The sequence below is a fragment of the Euleptes europaea genome, chromosome 14 (assembly GCF_029931775.1).
Source record: "Euleptes europaea isolate rEulEur1 chromosome 14, rEulEur1.hap1, whole genome shotgun sequence".
NCBI lineage: Eukaryota > Metazoa > Chordata > Lepidosauria > Squamata > Sphaerodactylidae > Euleptes > Euleptes europaea.
The window spans coordinates 53,656,899-53,676,777 of record NC_079325.1 but is presented as its reverse complement, the minus strand read 5'-3'; the positions used below and the strand labels follow the sequence as shown (position 1 = coordinate 53,676,777).

Genomic DNA, 19,879 nt, shown 5'->3' with positions numbered 1-19,879 from the left:
ACACACACACTTAATTACAGCAGAAGCTATTCTAGGTGACTGGTTAGCTCCTACTTGTCCGTTAAGTACTTCAGAGTTTCTTGTTTGCAGCTCTAACTTCTATAATGAAATTCAAGGTGGTGTCCCCGGGGGGGGGGGGGTCCAGACTTGCTTGGCCTCTGCAAGGTGGCTGTCTCACATTCCTTCAGACCATTCCCCGATGTAGTCCCACATCCTATGTTAGATGTAGCTGCTTCCTACATCCTTTTCTTGTAGTTCTGCCACAAGAAAGCCCTGAGCCAGAAAAGGGCGTTTTCAAGTGCCTTCCCTTTGCCACAGCATGGATTGCCTGCCCTCCCCTCCAAGATCTACTATCTGAAATGTGTTTCCTTTTGAACTTGAGTGCCCAAATCCAGTTGCCATTGGCAACCCGCCCACCCTGGCCACTGCCCTTGTCTATGCACAGCATAAAGATCCACTCCCTTCAGAACTCAGAACAGGAGGAGCAATTTGGGCTCCAGAAGCCAACCCTTTCCCTCCCCAATGTGGAGAACTCAGGAAGATGGCAGTGTTGGTCTCTTGCACCATGCAAGAAGTTGCCAAGTTTGGGTAGGGCGAGACCTCAGCAAGGTATAATACCATACAGCCCATCCTCCCAAGGCATGTTCTTGGCTGATCAACTTCCCATCTCAGAGTTAGGGCCTATCTTAACAAAGTTCTCCCAGCCCATGGGCTGAAATTCTTCCTATCAATTATAATTAAATTCTGCCCCTCCTGCAGAAAACACAGAATAGTGTACGTTGCTCCCCTCCCCCACACACCTATCCACCCTGGTTAGAAGAAGAGGAGTTGGTTTTTATACCCTGCTTTTCTCTACCTTTAAGGAGTCTCAAAGCAGCTTACAATCACCTTCCCTTAATCTCCTCACTACCTTGTGAGGTAGGTGGGTCTGAGAGAGAACTGTGAGTGGCCCGAGGTCACCCAGCAGGCTTCATGTGGAGGAGCGGAGAATTGCACCTGGTTCTCCAGATTAGAGTCTGCCACTCTTAACCATTGTGCCATGCTGGGTATCACCATTTGTCTTTGTTCCACATTATGTCCCAAGAGAGAGAGAGAAACTGGCCTATCCAGTGAGCTTTATAACCAGCCGGGAATTTGAACTCTAGCCTCTCCACAGCACCATGCAGGCTCTCACCAGTTGTCTTCGCTCCAGATTGTGTCCTTTGCCTCCATCAAATGGAAGGTATAGACATGGCGAGAGGTTTCTGAGCAATTTGCTTCGCTTTTATGGACCACCTCTCCGTGGATCAGAATGAGACCACCTGTTGGCAACAAAGAGCACACCATGTCCTTCTGAGAAAAATGTGTGGCTATGGGCTTCTAAAGCTCAGAAATAGTGACCCAGTGGCCCATATAGGGTTGCTAACTCGGTTGAGAAATTCCCGGAAATTTGGGGGTAGAGCCTAGGGAGGAACCTCAGCAGGGTATAATGCCATAGACTCCTGCCCCAAATCAGCCATTCTCTCTTAGGGAACTGATCTCTGTAGCCTAGAGATCCGTTGTAATTCTGAGAGACATCCAAGCCCCACATGCAGGTTGACAATCCTACAAGCCCATCCAGCACTGTGTATTTATTTACTTGCTACATTTATAGCCCCAACCCCAAGATATCTCATTATGTATATGCAAAAATTCCAAAATATTCCAATATATGGAAAGATCCAAAACACCGACTACTGGTCCCAAGCAGTCGACATCTTACATTTTTCTTGCTATCACTTACCTTTCCCAATCGGCACAGGAATGAATCGACTGCTGTCATATTCCCGCTCAGAGCCAATGAATTGAGTGCATGGTATTGTGCCTGGGGTAGTTCGAGCCATGCGCCTTGTGATCCCACCTGTAACCCCACAGGGCAAAGTAACACATCAGACAGGCAAGCGCTCTAATTGCTGAGGGGGGAACATCACTAGTAGATTGTTGGCAAAACAGTATGGTTTTTGTGAGGGAAGGGAAAAGTCCGTTTAGCCAAACATAAGCCACTTTGCTGTTTCAACTTTACCTTTAATAAAAATATCCCATCACCAATTTTGTAACTTGCATAGGGCAAAGATTTGGTATCTTGTGGCCTAGTACATCTGCCTGAGACCTGTTTTCCAGCCTGTACTGTTTGTCTTTGGACATGTTCTCGTGGGATATTTGATATAACAAAATTTTCTTTTACTGATACACTTCACACATCTGACAGTACGCAAACGCTCATGTGACCATCAACCTTTAAGGTCCCATGAGACAGACATACAGACTCTCTCTCTCCCTCCCTCTCTCATCTTCATTTGTTGTAGCAGCCACAATGCAATGTCTTACTTGTGTGAGACCCAGGCAGGAACCACAAACAGCCATTCTCCTCTGTGGCATCTTCCAGGGCAATCCAGATACCCACAACCCTGCCCAAGGGTTCTGTATGCAGGAAGGTGGCATCTTGATGGGGTGTCACTGAAAGTAACAGGTGAGACTCACATTTTTATTTATTTAAAACATTTATTAGCTGCCTTTCTTCCTTACGGAGCCCAAGGCGGTTTATAATATAAATAAAATACATAAAATTGAGCACATAAAACCAAAATTTGAAATCACAATTTAGGAATGCTTTAATCAAATGCTGTCCTAAATAAAACTATCTTCAGCTGCTTCCTTCAGATTGAAAGTTAGGGGGCTAGGCACACCTCCATGAGGAGGTTGTTCCATAATTGTGGGGCTACCACTGAAAAGCCCCTCTCTCATGTACCCATCAGACAAGCCTCTCCCTGTGACCTTGATTCCCAGGCAGTAGGATACGGGAGAAGATGGTCCTTCAGATACCCTGGTGCCAACCCATATAGTACATTAAATATTGCTTCATTTTTTCATGACATCTGCAACATAGAATGCTGGCTTTCAGACTGTGTTGCAGTAACACTGTAACTGTTACACCACATTGGATTCGATCCCCAGATCCGTTCCTCTAGCAGAGGCACTTTCCTCTGGCAGAAGGATCCATCCACTGGAGAAAAGATCCACAGGATCTAACCTATCCTACAGAGTCACATCATGGATGAAAAGATCGACAGTGGGTAAGTTTGTGACTCATTTTTACAGCCCAATCACCAGCCATGCAAAAAGTGTTTGAAATTCCTGGCATCCTAAGATGCCACATATTTACAATGACGATTTATCAATCCAGGAACACAACCCTCGGTTATTTCTTAGGACATGCAAAGGGTGACCTTACCCAGAGCACACCTGGGATGAAACTGATACACAGTTATATAATCTATTAAATTGCATCAGTGGAGGGGGGCATTATATCTGGTTACATGCTTCAGATTCCCAAAAAGCAATGAGGCAGGCAATTAAAAAAAAAAAAAGAAACATTACTAAGTGTTTGATGCTTGGGAATGTTTATTATCTTTGAACTTTCCGTACAGACTTGCAAGTGAAAGCTGCCTGCAAGATTTGTAAGTTGGTTCTCATACAAAAAGCATGAAGTGCAATTTGAAAAAGAACAAGGAAAAATCCAAACTCTGATGCTGCATAAAGGACATGAACCTCAGGGTGTGCTGCAGTGCTGGAGAGCTGAAGAACTGAATTCCCTGAGATCCTCACCTAACTGTAATTTGTTTTATACAAGCAAGTTTTGATTGCTTGTCATTGCTTACAAAATCTTTTTGCAGGCTTTGAAATGGGAATGATGAACACAGATGAGGGAGGGAGCTAGATCAGAGCAGCAAGTGCCCCTCCCAAATGATAATGCATTTGCTAGAATGCCTCTTATAACAGCTTTTCTATGTGTTTTACTGTATTTAGCGAAATGTTTGTTATGCCAATAAAGGTATTTGAACTGCTAGAATGCCTGCCCAACACCTACTTATTAATTTACTTCATTTATATCCTGCCTTTCTCCCCAGCGGGGACCCAAGGTGGCTTCCATTGTTCTTCCCTCCTCCATTTTATCCTCACAACAACCCTGTGAGGTAGGTCAGGCTGAGATGTTGAGATTGATCCAAGGTCACCCACCAATCTTCCATGGCAGACTGGGGATTTGAACCTGAGTCTCCCAGATCCTAGACCAACGCTCTAACCACTAGACCATACAGGCTATACGCACGTACAATTGTATGCCTTCACAGTTCTCTCTGGGAGATTAGGAACATCCATACATGCAGCCTCTGTACATGCATTCCACTGAATATGCAGTCAGACCCTGCTGTAGTGATCCCTCACCCCTTTATTAGTTATTTCCCTTCCCTTAGAAAGGGGAAAGGGCTCAGCCATGCAATTAGACTAGTGGACAGAGTTACAGGGAATATTTGCAATGAATGGCTGGAGTGAAAGCCGGCGTAATCAGCAATATCCCTCTCCACAGTATCCTTGCTGCTGCTAATATTGCAGTCACCAAGAGGGCACGGCTGAGCAAGAGTAGTGGAAGAACAGAAAACCACTTCTTCTATTACTATGGGTTTTGAACTTTTTACCTTCAGGGAACCATTCTGGACAGGAGCAGTGGCTCAGCAGTAGAGCTTCGGCCCTGCCATGAGGCATTTACACTGTAAATGTCAACAGAGGGAGAAACTATGAAAGCCGGTCAGAGGCAAACTCATCAGGGATTAATGGACCTTTAGGCTTTGTTTCTGTTGTGAATGAGCAGTGTAAGATAAACTGTGGGACAGGCAGGCTGGCATTTCTGGATGGTTAGGTCCTGGCTCTTTTATACTTAAGAGATATATTTATAGATGTAACCACAAACCATATTTCATACCAATCATGGTTTACAAAGCAGTTACAGACCTAGCATGAGTGAACTGGTGCACTAGCTCTGCTCAAGGGGCCAATTACTCCCCTCCATCCCCTCCTCTAAGGAAGCTTGAACGCTGTGGGGCTGGTCTTGGGCCTTCTCAGTGGCTGCCCCAGTGTTCTGGAACAGCCTGTTGAGAGCCAGCGCGGTGTAGTGGTTAAGAGCGGGGGTTTGGAGCAGTGGCCTCTAATCTGGAGAATTGGGTTTGATTCCCCACTCCTCCACCTGAGCGGCAGACGCTAATCTGGTGAACTGGATTTGTTTCCCCACTCCTACACACGAAGCCAGATGGGTGACCTTGGGCTGGTCACACTCAGCCCCACCTTCCTCACAGGGTGTCTGTTGTGGGGAAGGGAAGGCAATTATAAGCCGGTTTGAGTCTTCCTTAAGTGGTAGAGAAAGTTGGCATATAAAAAAACCAACTCTTCTTTTTCTGGTAAGACCTGCCTCTTCCCTGTCTTAGTTCCATAAAGCTTGTAAAAGCTTTTTCGGAAAGCTTTTGGCTGAGGCCCATTTGGCTCTGTGGTGAGGCTCTGTGATGCATTCAGATGTTATTAACTAGTTATGGTTTTACGATTCATTGTTATTTTAATTAGAGGGTTTTATGGTTTGCAGTGTACATACTTTGCAAACTGCCTGCATCTGTGTCTGTGTGGACAAAGGCAGTCCAAAATTAGCTAGTAAGCTTAAATAAGAAAATACATCTCAGGCCTAAATTACCAAATGGTGTATGGTAGGAGCCAGTATGGATTTGAGTTCTAATGAAAGCAAAATAGAAGACTCACCTTCACCACCAATGTGAGGTTGCTGTTTGAGAGAGAGACAGAGAGAAGAAAAGATCATTATATTGGGGAGGGGAGGATCCACAAACGTCATTCCATTTTTTAAAAAAGAGAGCTATAGTTACAGTACCTTGAAGATATACATACTCTGTACCACCACGGGGTTCTCAATGCCAAGTTTCCTCGCCAGGGCCTGTGAAGCATCCCAAAATTGCAAGAAGTCATACATTTTCTGCCTAGCTAATGACAGAGACATAATTTAAGGAGCTTCCATCTTAGGTTCAAAAGCTCCTCGGCTCCTCATTGTATAGCTGTGTTCCTTCAAGCAGACGCTTCTGGCCATTCCTCACTCACCTGTACTTTTGGGGCATGAGTCATTTGCTTGAAGACAACGTCATAGGCATGTAATGCTGCATGAAAGAAGGCAAAAGAGGGTATTTCATTCCCCAAAGGGGGACATTTTGGATAAAGGAAGCGAAATAAAAGCAGTGACAAGAAAATGTCAATGAAAATTCCCCTCCAGCTTTGTTTTGTCTCTTCATAAGGTCTTTACACACCACCCATTGTAAACACTTTACAGATTCCCTTCTTCAGATTCCCTTTTGGGGCATGACCAGGGTATAAGCTTACACTGGAGCTGCAGCCATGAACCATGGGAAACAGTTCTCAGAGGAGCTCCCAGAAATTGTAAACATGTGTGAGGTCTCCCCAAATATCTATCAGAAACCTCTCGTCACACACACACAAGACTATGCCCAGGAGTGCCTTGGGGCAAGACTTGACAGTTAATTTTATTTATTTATTTACTACATTTATACTCCATCTTTCTCCCCAGTTGGGACCCATCGTGGCTTACATAATTCTTTCCTCCATTTTGTCCTCACAACAACTCTGTGAGGTAGGTTAGGCGGAGAGCGTGTGCCTGGCCGAAGGTCACCCAGCAAGCGTCCATGATAGCGTTCAGATTTAAACTGGGGTCTCCCAGATTAGGGTTGCCAACCTCCAGGTATGAGCTGGAGATCTCCTGCTATTATAGCTGATCTTCAGACGATAGAGATCAGTTCACCTGGAGTAAATGGCCGCTTTGGCAATTGGACTCTATAGCATTGAAGTCCCTCCCCTCCCCAAACCTTGCCCTCCTTAGGCTCCTAGTCTAACCACTACACAATGCTGGCTCTCTAAAACAGTATGAAGTTTAATAAGCAGTATAACGTTTAACTACACTTGCATACAACCCAAAATTCAACCAAGAGGTCTTTTTGAAATGCAAAGGAAACACCAGATAGCTTTTCTTATTAAATTTAATTGTAAGTTAACTGTTCCTCTGGTTCTCAACCTCACTGGTGTTGCCTAACGGGTTGCCAATCTCCCGGACTGGTAATGGCAACCCCAGTATATACGTGCACACACGGCTCCTGGCACGCACCAAGCCCCAAACGCTAGGGGGAAGGCTCCCGCGGCCGACAGTTAAACTGACATGAAGGTTCCCATGCATCCCGAGAAGCAGGCAGCTGAGAAACCGAGGCCAGGTCAACCCTCCAGCGAACCAGAGGGACTCCATTTTCCTGTATGCCTCCGTTCCAGTAGAAGCCATTTCACAGAGAGCTGACAAGCATGTAGCCCTCACCAACACCCCCCTCCCCAGCCTCATCAGCATGATTGATGGCCCATCGGAAGACATCCTGATACCAATGATGAGTCGTTCCTCCAGCTATGCAAAGTGACGAGCCCCAGACATAGCAATGTTGCGCCTTTGTATTAGATCGTTAAGCCAATCTGCGAGAGACTCCCGGTTCCCCCGGAATTGCACTCAAATTACTCAAATTACCCATCGTCTCACCCAGGTAGCTGACCATTAGTCTTTTGTCACTTTTTGTCACACGGAAACCACGAAGGGGTAATCCAATCACTCCGCCCCCAGAAAACAGTATATCTGGGGTGCCTACAGTCCATAATGTTACCTTAGGTCTTTCCCTGGCATACTTGCCGTCTCTCTGTGAGTTGGGTTTTGGCAAGCCTGGTCTTGCTTCCCTCCTGCCTCACTGGCCGAGTCTACGGGAACCCTTATTCCTTGCCCCTCTCCCAAAAAACCTTAGCCTACAGAACTCAGGACAACTCCACTCCAAGACAGGTGAAGTATTTCCCGTCATCGTAAGCCTGCCACATTGGCAAAAGTCTCTTTTACCACCTTTTGCTCCTAGACTCTGTGTGTGTATGTTTGTATTGCCACATTGAATGCTTGAACTACATAAACTCTCTTAATTTGGAATCCCTTGCCTCTGTCATTATTCTAAGGTCACAGATTCCGTCTCTGGTATATATTGGTTGGACCCCGCTATATAAATATAGTTACCGTATGCGTGCTAATTCCCCAATCAAAGCGCATTTTGGCTAACACTGGTTAAAATTTATCTTCACCCAACTTATCAGATAATCTCACAGGTTTGTTGTGGGGATCAAGTGGCGGAGAGGAGAATGATGTAAGCGGCTTTGGATCTTCATTGAGAAGCAAGGCAGAGTACAAATAAAGTAAATAGAGGACAATCTTTCTGCTGGTTAACCTGCGAGTTAAAGCTTGTCCTGCCCAAAAGGTTTGCCACCATTCCCATAGGGTTTAACTCAGCTAGAAATCCCCCAACATTAGGGTTGCCCAGGGTTGCCCACCTCCAGGTACTTGCTGGAGATCTCCTGCTATTACAACTGATCTCCAGACGACAGAGATCAGTTCCCCTGGAGAAAATGGCCGCTTTGGCCATTGGACTCTATGGCATTTAAGTCCCTCCCCTCCCCATACTCTAGCCTCCTCAGGCGCCGCCCCAAAAACCTCCCGCTGGTGGAGAAGGGTTGCCAGGTCCCTCTTTGCCATCGGCAGGAGATTTTTGGGGTGGAGCCTGAGGGGGGCAGGGTTTGGGGAGGGGAGGGACTTCAGTGCCATAGAGTCCAATGGCCAAAGCGGCCATTTTCTCCAGGTGAACTGATCTCTATTGGCAGGAGATGAGCTGTAATAGCAAGAGATCTCCAGCTAGTACCTGGAGGTTGGCCACCCTAACCAACATTAATAAATGACATGAATAAATCCTTCAGAAAAGGAAGGAAATTAAATATGTTTCTTTAAAAATTAATATAAGTACACTCAAAGGGGCTTGCTTTATAACACCTTTTATTGCTAAGTTTCTTGTCTGCTCGCATGATTTCCACTTTTTATTTCTCTTGGCTGGTAGTGATAAAGGAGCTACACTCTCTTTAGTTAAATTTATTCTTTCTGCTCTTAAAATTAGGAGCTTGTATGTGTTATCTAAACCCAGGGACTGCACTTTAAACAAAATAAATTCGGATTTGTTTTTTGATTCACCCATGTGCTTTGGAACACAGGCGCTCAAATTTCTGAACAGGAAAAAGGATATAAATACATCTCTATACTATTTGTTGATGCACCCGAGTTCTCGCTGAAGCTTTTGAAGCAAAATCTATATATGCATTGGATGTACTCATCCAGATGATAGAATCCTCATCTGGTTTCTGTTCCTCAGCCCAGTAGGGTGAGCTAAGAATGAGAGGGGAGGGACTTCAATGCCATAGAGTTAGGGTTGCCAGGTCCCTCTTTGCCACCGGCAGGAGGTTTTTGGGGTGGTGCCTAAGGAGGGCAAAGTTTGGGGAGGGGAGGGACTTCAATGCCATAGAGTCCAATTGCCAAGACATTTTTGCCTGACAAGTCTTTCTACGAAGTATCCTTGCAGAATGACCATCTATGCCAAAGATATTGGCTACAGTGAGAGAGAAGAATTATCCACTTTTAAGGACTGTTCTTTGGTCTGTGCCGCTTGGGGCTATGTATTAGCGTTTGGAGTTCCGTGAACCAACAGAAATTATTTGCTTATATTTGGTTGCTGATTGTATTTTGTCTATGTGGTGGGGGTGATGCTTGACATGTTTGTCTTTTCATGTGTATTTATAATATACGTTTTTTGCCATCTTTGCACGGGGTATAATATATATTTGTAAATAATTGTCGTATCAATCGTGGTTGTTTTCGAGTGCGGAGTCGAAGTACTTGGAGGTTGGCAAGCCTACATAGAGTACAACTGCCAAAGTGGCCAATTTCTTCAGGTGAACAGATCACTGTCACCTGGAGATCGGTAAAAAACGAAAGTGCCGTCCTGGGACATTCTAGGATTGACATAGACTCTATGATAAGCCCATGGTGTTTTTGCAAATCCTAGCATGCTCATTATGCCACTTTACTGGAAGTGGTGTCAGCATGCCAGCAAAATGCCTGCACGTACCCCATCCCCCCTTTCCTCCCACTGGCCTTTCAGGGTACAGCTATAGCGGGAGACCCAGCAAGCCTACTTTTCCAGCACCTGCTGAGATGCTTTAACAGGGTATGCCAGAGATTGAACCTGGGACCTTCTGCACATAAAAGCAGGTGCTCTCTCGTGGCACACAGTCCCCAAAAAGCAATTTATTTGCAACATGCAGCAAGTCCTTTATAGAAACGATGCTTAGAATCCCACCCCCTCTTTGAGATTCATACTTGCCGTGGCCAATTTTGTTAAGTGATGCGTCCTTTGGTACCAGAAAATCCCCTAAGAAACAACCAACAACAACAAAAAAGGTTGAATCAAAAAGATATCACAGAACAAATAGAATATTCATGTATTGTCCTTGGGAGCGGAGGTCTGTAAAGCGGAACGGGAGTTCATACTTTACATTGATGATTTTGTAGTTGGAAATATGGAGTAGGAAGAAGAGTTGGTTTTTATATGCCGACTTTCTCTGCCACTTAAGGAAGAATCAAACCGGCTTACAATCACCTTCCTTTCCCCTCCCCACAACAGATACCCTGTGAGGTAGGTGGAGATGAGAGAGCTATGACTAGCCCAAGGTCACCCAGCTAGCTTTGTGTGTAGGAGAGGAGAAACAAATCCAGCTCACCAGATTAGAGTCTGCCACTCATGTGGAAGAGTGGGGAAGCAAACCTGGTTCTCCAGATCAGAGTCCACTGCTCCAAACCACTGCTCTTAACCACTACCCCACACTGGCTCCCTGACTGGCTTGAAAGGCTTGAAAGCCAAGAACAGTCATGATGATGATAAACAGGGTGAAAGGTTTCTAAACAAGTTTCTGCAGCACTACCCACTGCTCTGCCGACCACTAGAGTTACATTAAAGCATTTACCTTTGTCATCAAAAACACCTTTTTCAAAGAAGAACCTGATTTTGTCTCCACTGGTTAGGAAATATTCTGCACTTCCCTGTTGGAGACGAAACCCCATGTCAGCGTAACAAATGTCAGAATTACTTATTTCAAAAGCTCTAGCAACAGCTAAAACCCTTCACAGATTATTTTTGTGGCATTTGATTTTCATCAGATGCATGAAGTGCATCCTCAGATGGCAAACGCAGACACACAACAGAGACAACAATAAATAGTTGGCCCAAAAGACCATAAACACAAGTTCTGCCTATGACATTTCTATGCAAAGCTCAAAGGCATATAAGATAAGCACAGTATCCTTTGACAATGCTAATTGGGGACTTCCCTAGCTTCACTTTGCTAATTGAACATCTGCCATGGGAAAGGAAACCTCGTTATTCATTAAATGCTAAACAAATATAAATCAAATCCACTTATACAGTCTAGAGGACCTAGGCGTGTGAGTTGCAGCGGAAACAAGAACGGGCTCTCATAGACTACTGAAGGCATTATCTGGGACAAAACTTGTCAGATGCTTGAAGCGTCTCCAGGTGGTGAGGACATAAAGAAGAAGAAACTGTAAAGAGCAGGGTCAAAAAGGCCACGAAAAGGAAAAGGCAATAAAGTCATGATCTTTGTTCATGAGATATGACCATTCAAGGCCCAACTGGATTCCATGGCCCCTTTGGTCACATCATTCACATCTTTTTTTCTTCCTGTAGATATGTATTTTTCGCTACCAATTGCTGATAGAAGAATAGCCCTGCTGGATCAGACCAGAGGTCCCTCCAGTCCATCATCCTGTTTCCCACAATGGCCAATCAAATGACCCTAGAAGGCCTATAAGCAAGGCATGAAAGCAACAGCCTTCTGCTGGTTTTCAGAGGTATACTGCCTCCACGAGTGGCGTTTCCACTTAGCCTTTGTGGCCAATAGCCATGGATGGCTCTCTTTTCAGTCAATGTGTCTGATCCCTGTCTAAGCTACTGACCACTGCTACATCTTGTGGCAGTGAGTTCCATAAGTTGATTTTGCTTTGCATAAAGAAGTACTTTCTTTTGTCTGTTCTGACTGCAGGGTGACATGTTGGGTTCTTTTTGAGCTATAAATCAATGTGTTTTGGATAGGGTTGCCAGGTCCTCCCACTCCTCCGGTGGGAGTTTTTTTGGGCAGAGGTGAACGAAAGATTGTGCACGCAGCTGCGCCAACACGATCACGTCACTTCCGGTTTACACCCAGAAGTGTCACATCATAAGGGGCCATTTACCACTCAACCTCCCAGTTTGAGGGGTAAAAGGCCCCTTGCGATGTGTTTACACCTGGAAGTGCTGCATCGCAAGGGGGTAAATGGCCCCTTGTGATGCGGTGCTTCCGGGTGTAAACCAGAAGTGATGAGGCGCGGCAGGCAGGCACATGTTGCCCGCCAACCCTCAGCTGGTCGGTGGGCAGCCAGGTGGATTGGAGGGGGTTTGCCCACCACCACCTGGCACTTGGCAACCCTAGTTTTGGGTTGCAGCACTGTATTTTGAAATTAAGGATTTTATCATGATTCGAACAGGTTTGGGGGTATCTTTCCTACAAGCATTTCAAATAAAAGAAAGAAGTAGATCAATTACCTGCATCTTTTTTTCCCACAAGGGGCCAGCATGGTAGAAAACAGAAGCATTGTTAGCCTTTAAAACAAACTTTCTTTATAAAGAAGGGTGGTCATGGATTTAACTCTCAGCTTTTGTTTGCTGAAAATGCTGAACTGAAGGACCAGGAAGTTGGTCAGATGATCCAATGCTGGGTTGCAGAGATGGAGGGTGGGAGGGGGACGATGAACTGCCTCAAGGCTCCACAAGGTTGAGGGCATATTCGTAGAATCATAGAGTCATCTAGTCCAACCCCCCTGAACAATGCAGGAAATTAACTACTACCTCCCCACACACCCCCAGTGACCCCTACTCCATGCCCAGAAAATGGCCAAGATGCCCTCCCTCTCATGATCTGCCTAGAGTCATCGAATCAGCATTGCTGACAGATGGCCATCTAGCCTCTGCTTAAAAACCTCCGGGGAAGGAGAGCTCACCACCTCCCGAGGAAGCCTGTTCCACTGAGGAACCGCTCTAACAGTTAGAAATTTTTTCCTAATGTCTAGACAGAAACTCTTTTGATTTAATTTCAACCCGTTGGTTCCGGTCTGACCTTCTGGGGCAACAGAAAACAACTCAGCACCATCCTCTATATGACAGCCCTTCAAGTACTTGAGGATGGTTATCATATCACCTCTCAGTGATATTGTTTAAGATCAATGGATAAATAAAGTAGCACCCATCATTCACCTTTGACCTTTAGTACAGTGGCTTACAGGGGCACTCAGGAAGCCTTTTTGCCTAGTGACATTCATGGTTATTAATGAATTTGTGTTCATTAAATGCTACACAATATACTATTTAATACATGTATTATATCAGTATTCCAGGTATTTATTTACTTCACTTATACCCCACCTTTCTCCCCAATGGGGACCCAAAGTGGCTTATATCGTTCTCCTCCATTTTTTCTCATCATGACAACCCTGTGAGATACGTTAGGCTGAGACCAGCCCAAGGTCACCTGGCAAGCTTCCATGACAGAGTCAGGATTCAAACCTGGCTCTCCCAGATTCTACTCTGACGCTCTAACCACTACACCACACTGTCTGACATTCTATGTTATCTACTGATAGTATCAGGGGTGATGCAGGCAGAGGGACCCCAAGACCGCACTTTGCCCCATGCCACCTCTCTGCAGCCCTGAAGGAGCATGTGCTGCAAGTAGGGTTGCCAGGTCCCTCTTTACCACCGGCGGGAGGATTTTAGGGCAGAGCCTGAGGAAGGTGGGGTTTGGGGAGGGGAGGGACTTCATTGCCATAGAATCCAATTGCCAAAGCAGCCATTTTCTCCAGGGGAACTGATCTCTAATGGCTGGAGATCAGTTGTAATAGCGGGAGATCTCCAGCTAGAACCTCGAGGTTGGCAACCCTGGCTGCTAGGCTGGACAGGTTTGATAGCCCATCTAGTTTTGGAGGGTAGATGTAAATGTTGTGGTATCTGCATGCCAGTAAGAAGATTTTGGAGGGACAGATGTCTTCACTTCTGAAGAAATCCCAACTCCACCCTGGGGACACAGTAACGTGGAGACTTAGTTAGGAGTTATAGCAGGCGTGTGGTTGCTACTGCTGACCCACGTCTTCTTGTTAATATTGAGTCAAAGAAGTACATGAGAAAGCATAATTGGGTTCAGTGATAACCAGTGGTGCCTTGGTTGCACACAAAACCAATGGTGGTTTTGCACAAAGGCAAATATCTATCTAGAACTCTACAAAGGGAAATTGGTACAAAAAGGTGTCATGGGCAGGTACGCGAGGCAGAGGTTGGAGCCACGCATTGTTAGGTACCATAATCATTCCACCTCCTGGATTTTCCTTTGTGGGCAGGGAAAGCCAGAAGGTGAATGATTACAACGGAGCATTATCTAACAATACATGGATCCAGATTGGAATTTGCCCCTCCAGGATGATGAAGCTATTTTGCTGAAGCCAAACAGATCTGGATCTGGTCAGTGCTTGGATGGGAGTCTTCCCAGGAACCCCCCACCCCCCACTGTCCTGAGCTTCAGTAGATGGAACAGAAATGCAGTCAATATATATGATAATTTCCATATTTTTAGCTATAGCTTTACTTTTTAATTTATGGTTGTTTTATCTGCTTGACTGGCTTTTACATTTTGTACTCTTGGACATTCTTCTCATGGATGGATGTTTTCCACCTTTTTATTTTACACTTGCTTGAGAGGTTCCCTGACAGAAAGGACAGAAACACTTCTGAGACATCAATATTTCATGAAGCTATTCAGGTGGGTAGCCTTGGTAGTGTGTAGCAGTGGAACAAAATGGGAATTGAGGACCACCTAGAGACCAACACAGTTTTCCAGAGTATAAACTTTTATGAGTCAAAGCTAACCTCATCAGATATTGTGGTACCTGATGAAGTGAACTTTGACTCACAAAAACTTATACCCAGAAAAAAAATAACAGGTAGATATTCCAGATATTATGTTGAGCCTTGTTTCGAAAAACCAACCTTCCCATTATGACAAAACCATTATCCATCTGCATTCAATTAGCACGGTTTTGCTTTCTGCACCGGTGTCTGTTATCTGACCATTTTATAACAAATTCAAATATATTCAAATGTATTGTACAACAAGGCTGTATTCAGGCTTGCATCATAATAAACCATTATTTTTTAAACTGGGGTTTATGTAACAAACTAGTTATCCTACTAGATGGAGGGTTATGAACCTCCAGATGGGGCCTGGAGATCTCTCAGAACTACAACTGATTTCCCCTCTACAGATATCAGTTCCCCTGGAGAACATGACTGCTTTGGAGGGCGAGTCTATAGCACTGCTAAGGTCTCCCCAAACTCCACCCGACCCAGGCTCTACCCTCCAAATTGCCAGGAACTTCCAAACAAACCTAACTAGCTATAAGCAACAAATCCCAGCTTCTCAGCTTCCTGCCTACACTCCGCTACTAAGCAGCACAGGCAGTGGTGTTGCCAACCTCCAGGTACTAGCTGGAGATCTCCTGCTATTACAACTGATCTCCAGCCGATAGAGATCAGTTCACCTAGAAAAAATGGGTGATTTGGCAATCGGACTCTATGGCATTGAAGTCCCTCCCCTCCTGAAACCCCGCCCTCCTCAAGCTCCGCCCCAAAAAACTCCCACCGGTGGCGAAGAGGGACCTGGCAACCTTAGCGGGCAGCCTTCCTGCATTGCCATCTCTGGGGATAGGGTTGCCAGCTCCAAATTGGGAAATACCTGGAAATTTTTGGGGTGGAGTCTGAGGAAGGCGGGGTTTTGATAGGGGAGAGACTTCAAAGCCATAGTCTAATTGCCAAAGCGGACATTTTCTCCAGGGAAACTGCTTTCTATCACCTGGAGACCAGTTGTAATAGCAGGAGATCTCCAACCACCACCCAGAGGTTTGCAACCCTATCTGGGAATCATTTGCATTTGGACATTGTAACAAACCACGTGCTGGATACTTGTATGTGTTTTTATCTGGGGCTTCTTCCCCGGAGTTTGCTTCCATACCTGGTCCTGGAGCTGTTCTTCATGCTTTGTTGAGAATTCGGTGCGGCAGTGAGGGGGCACATCCATTCCAGCAATGATCTTTTGGATCTGGTTCCGCATTGCATCACACTCCTCAGAGGTGAAAAACCCTTCCAGAGCCAGGAATCCATCTTTGTGGTACTGGAAAACAGCAGGCCAGAGTTCAGGTTCTGCTGGAGGGAGAACTTTTCAGAAGCCCTCTGTGTGTTCCATCATGGCAGCCACAGAAGACCACCAAGAGTCAACAGCACAGGAAGGAGCTGAAGACACCCAGCCCACTAGGGTTGCCACCCTCCAGGTACTAGCTGGAGATCTCCTGCTATTACAACTGATCTCCAGCCGATAGAGATCAGTTCCCCTAGAGAAAATGGTCACTTTGGCAATTGGACTCTATGGCATTGAAGTCCTTCCCCTCTCAAAACCCCACCCTCCTCAGGCTCCACCTCAAAATATCCAGGTATTTCCCAGCCTGGAGCTGGCAACCCTACAGACCAACCTCCTCAAGCACCACTGACAGGACCAGAGGAAAAGATTTTGCCCAAAGACCCTTGCCACGATTTTCCTTTCAGTGCATGCCCTCCCAATGTCCTTTCTGTTTCCAACAGAAACAGAACACCCAAAGCTAAAATATCAAACAGACTTAAAACAAAGCAAAATTAAAACAAATTATAACCATCCTAATTTATCCCTCTGTGCATGTTAAGAAATTAAGGCATGCAAATTTTATATCTACAGATGATGAGCTGGGGGGCTGCTTGGAATCACCGGAGGGAGGGAGGGAGGGAGCAAATTAGAACACCTCAAAATGCCCCCCAGAGGATTCCCTTTATCTGACTCACAGCTGACTTCAAGATTTTGCCTCTTCTGGAGCATGCTCGCTGGTCAGCAGGCTGGGTTTTCTTTGGGAAACCCAGGGGTGTTTGGGTAATTTACAAAGTTGGGTGTTTTTTTCCTGCATAGCTGCAGAATCCTTCTGTGAAGGAAAGGACTTGCAAACCCGTTCCTCTTAGTCCCCAAAAGGTTGGCAAACCCTGCAGCCATCCCAAGTCTTTACCTGGTGATGCTGGCTTTCCCCCTTACTCCCCGGGGAAGGGGGGTATCAAAATCAAACTTGGTACTAACTGCTGCCACCAGCAAATCAAAAAGTATCTTCTGCTGGGTGGATTTTCACATCCACTACTCTACACCTGCGTAGCCATTTTAGACACTGCCTAATTGCTGCGTCTCCCATTTCACTCCTACAAGCTAGCATGAAGACTTGAACTCTTGCAATTTTCAGCTATCTTACTCAAGGGATCCCACTGCCCCATCACATTGCCACACTTCAGATAGCAAGACCGAATAAACACAGTGTGCTTACAGAGATCAGACTTAGAGCACTGAACATTTAAGAAAGTTTAGTTAAAAAAATAAAGAGTATACATGGTTCAAGCACCAGGATGAGCAAAGATTGAAAGAAAAGGTGAAAACCCACAACCCTCTCATCCTACACTTGGTACTTATCCTAGACAAAGTTTAATTAGGACAGGATAGTATTTCTTGAAGTTGCAGTAGTTATAGTCCATCATTACCTTCGTTCTCAGAGTCTCAAGGTAATGATGACTCCTTCATGGCTGGTGCCCATCCAAAAAGCAGAGCAAGATGGAACAGAGCTTCTTCCTCCTAGCCTACACATACACACACACACACATCTTCCTGCTTCAAGAGGAAAACTATCAAACCATTTGGCTATCCAGGACTCTGTCCCCTGAGGTATGACATTCTAGCAAGCTGTGAGATGGCAGACCATTTGTTTTTCCCCTGCCTTCCATTTCCATAACAAAGAGCTTGAGTGCTTTGTGCTTGGGGGATAGAGGCGGTGCTCTCGGAATCGTCTTGCCTCCTTCTTTCCTTCCCACCCACCAGCCAACTTACCTTTTTCTCCCCCCCCCCGTTATTCTATTTTCCATAGTCCCTTGCCCTTGGCACCCTCTCCCTGCATGTCAGTCACCCAGTTGCATGATAGGAAACCTGCAAGGACTTGTGATCTCACTTCCCTCATATCCCCTTTTTGTGCTTCCTTCTCTCCTTCCCACCCACCCACCTACATTTTATCTGCCCCCCCCCATCTTCAGTTGTATTTACTACATTTATATCCCACCTTTCTCCACAAGATCAGGGAGATTCCTAGAGCACCACACTACACAGCGATGTCACTTTTTGGCTCCTGGCCAGGCGATGTTACGGTATCCTGCAGTGCTGTTTCCCCCCTCCCACTTATCCCCTCCCAACTCCAATGAGCACTGGCTGGGGGTGGGGAGCACTTATGGGGCATTCCACATCCTAGTTGGCATCTGGCAACCTTACACAGGACTCAAGGGATGGCTGGAGAAAGAGCAAAGGTGATAAAATCAGCATTTGTCAAGTCAAACCAGGATTCTGATGACAGTTTGCAAGCCAAACACTATTTCCACAAAGTAACCACAGTTAAAATAATTGACCTGGTTTCATACTATGTGTGAACTGTGTACAGTTTTGACTACTATATCTCAAAAAGTGTTCGAGCACCTTTCTTATGAGGAAAGGCTAGAGAGACTGGGACTTTTTTCTTTAGAAAAGAAGATGGCTAAGAGTAGATATGATAAGAGTTTATAAAATTATGCATGGGATGGAGACAATTAATACAGGGAACTTTTTCTCCCTCTTCCACAATACCAGAACTCATGGGCACCCAATGAAGTTGATGGGCAATAGATTCAGGACAGAGGGAAATATATCTTTATTCAATGAGCAATTTAATGATTCAGTTCACTGCCAATAGACATATTGATGGCCAGGAGCATGGAATCCATGGAAGATAGGTCCATAAATGGCTATTAGCCATGGTGAGTAAAGGAAGCTTCCATATTCAGAGGTAGTAAACCCCTGAAACCCAGAGCTAGGAGGCAACATCAAGGGCAGTCCTTGGCCTCTGTGCCCTGTTTGTTGGCCCTCCAGGACAACTGTCTGGCCACCGTGTGAAACAGGATGCTGGACTAGATGGACCACTGGTCTGACCCAGCATAGTTTTCTTTATCTTCTAAGTGAGCTAAACTGGGATTTATACACACACTGGGATTTGATACTTACATCTGGTAGAGTGACCAGAGCCCGTTGCACAAACCATGGTTTATGGTGAAGTCTGAATGCAGTCCTGCTGTTCACATTTGACTGCGTGTTGCCTTGTATAGAAATCAAGACGATTACCTCTTGATGGACAGGCAGATTTCATGCTTAGTAGACATAATTACTTAACACAGAGGAAGTGCAGGGGGAAAACAACATTCCTAGCCAAGAGAGCAAGGCCCAGATCTTCCTAAGACGTTTTCAGTGCGAGCGAGATCTTTAGATACTAATGTGATCGCAGCAGAACATGGAAGTCGCGCCACAAACAAATAATTGCTAAATACAATTGCTGGGGGAAAGAACGATTGTTTGAAAATCAGATGTCACTTTAAATGCTGCAGACGCACACTTACTTTCTCTCTCTCTGGACAGCAAGACTTTTAACTGGGTGTTACACAACTGCGGTTTTTGGAATTTTTCCCTGGGCTAACTCACCTACAATCTTTTGCTCTCTGCGGCTTGATGCTTTCTTCTCTTACCTGAGAAATCTGTTCCTGAGTGACAAACGCCATCTGAGGGGGAGAAAAGAGAAAACGAAGCCCTGCGCCGACTAGCTTCTTTTTGAGCAGTTCATTCTCCACCGCTCCATTTAATCCCTTCCAGCGTCATGTGACGAAAAGGTGAGGGGAAATCCAGCCGGTTACGCAAACCAAAAGATTTCAGAGGCCCCTTTGAAAGGACTTTGGCTGCTTACTCTTTGGACTTGGGTGTCCGGTTGGAAGCCTCAGTGCACCTTTTTTGCCTTCAGGGGGGTGTAGAAGGAACACCATAAAAAATCCACATTCAAGGGCGAGCAGGT

At 45.5% G+C, this 19,879-nt stretch overlaps 1 protein-coding gene across 1 annotated transcript; it reads right to left on the bottom strand.

Moving 5' to 3' along the window:
- Positions 1 to 1,170: 1,170 nt before the first annotated feature.
- Positions 1,171 to 19,617, bottom strand: PHYHD1 (phytanoyl-CoA dioxygenase domain containing 1). The gene is made up of 9 exons (XM_056860184.1): positions 19,560 to 19,617; positions 15,919 to 16,077; positions 10,774 to 10,849; positions 5,950 to 6,005; positions 5,726 to 5,788; positions 5,599 to 5,620; positions 2,347 to 2,475; positions 1,763 to 1,879; positions 1,171 to 1,301 (listed from the first exon to the last, which is right to left on the bottom strand). Exons 1-9 carry the CDS (start codon positions 19,590 to 19,592, stop codon positions 1,171 to 1,173), a joined length of 786 nt encoding a protein of 261 aa, XP_056716162.1. The 5' UTR covers positions 19,593 to 19,617.
- Between the last annotated feature and the right edge of the window lie 262 nt (positions 19,618 to 19,879).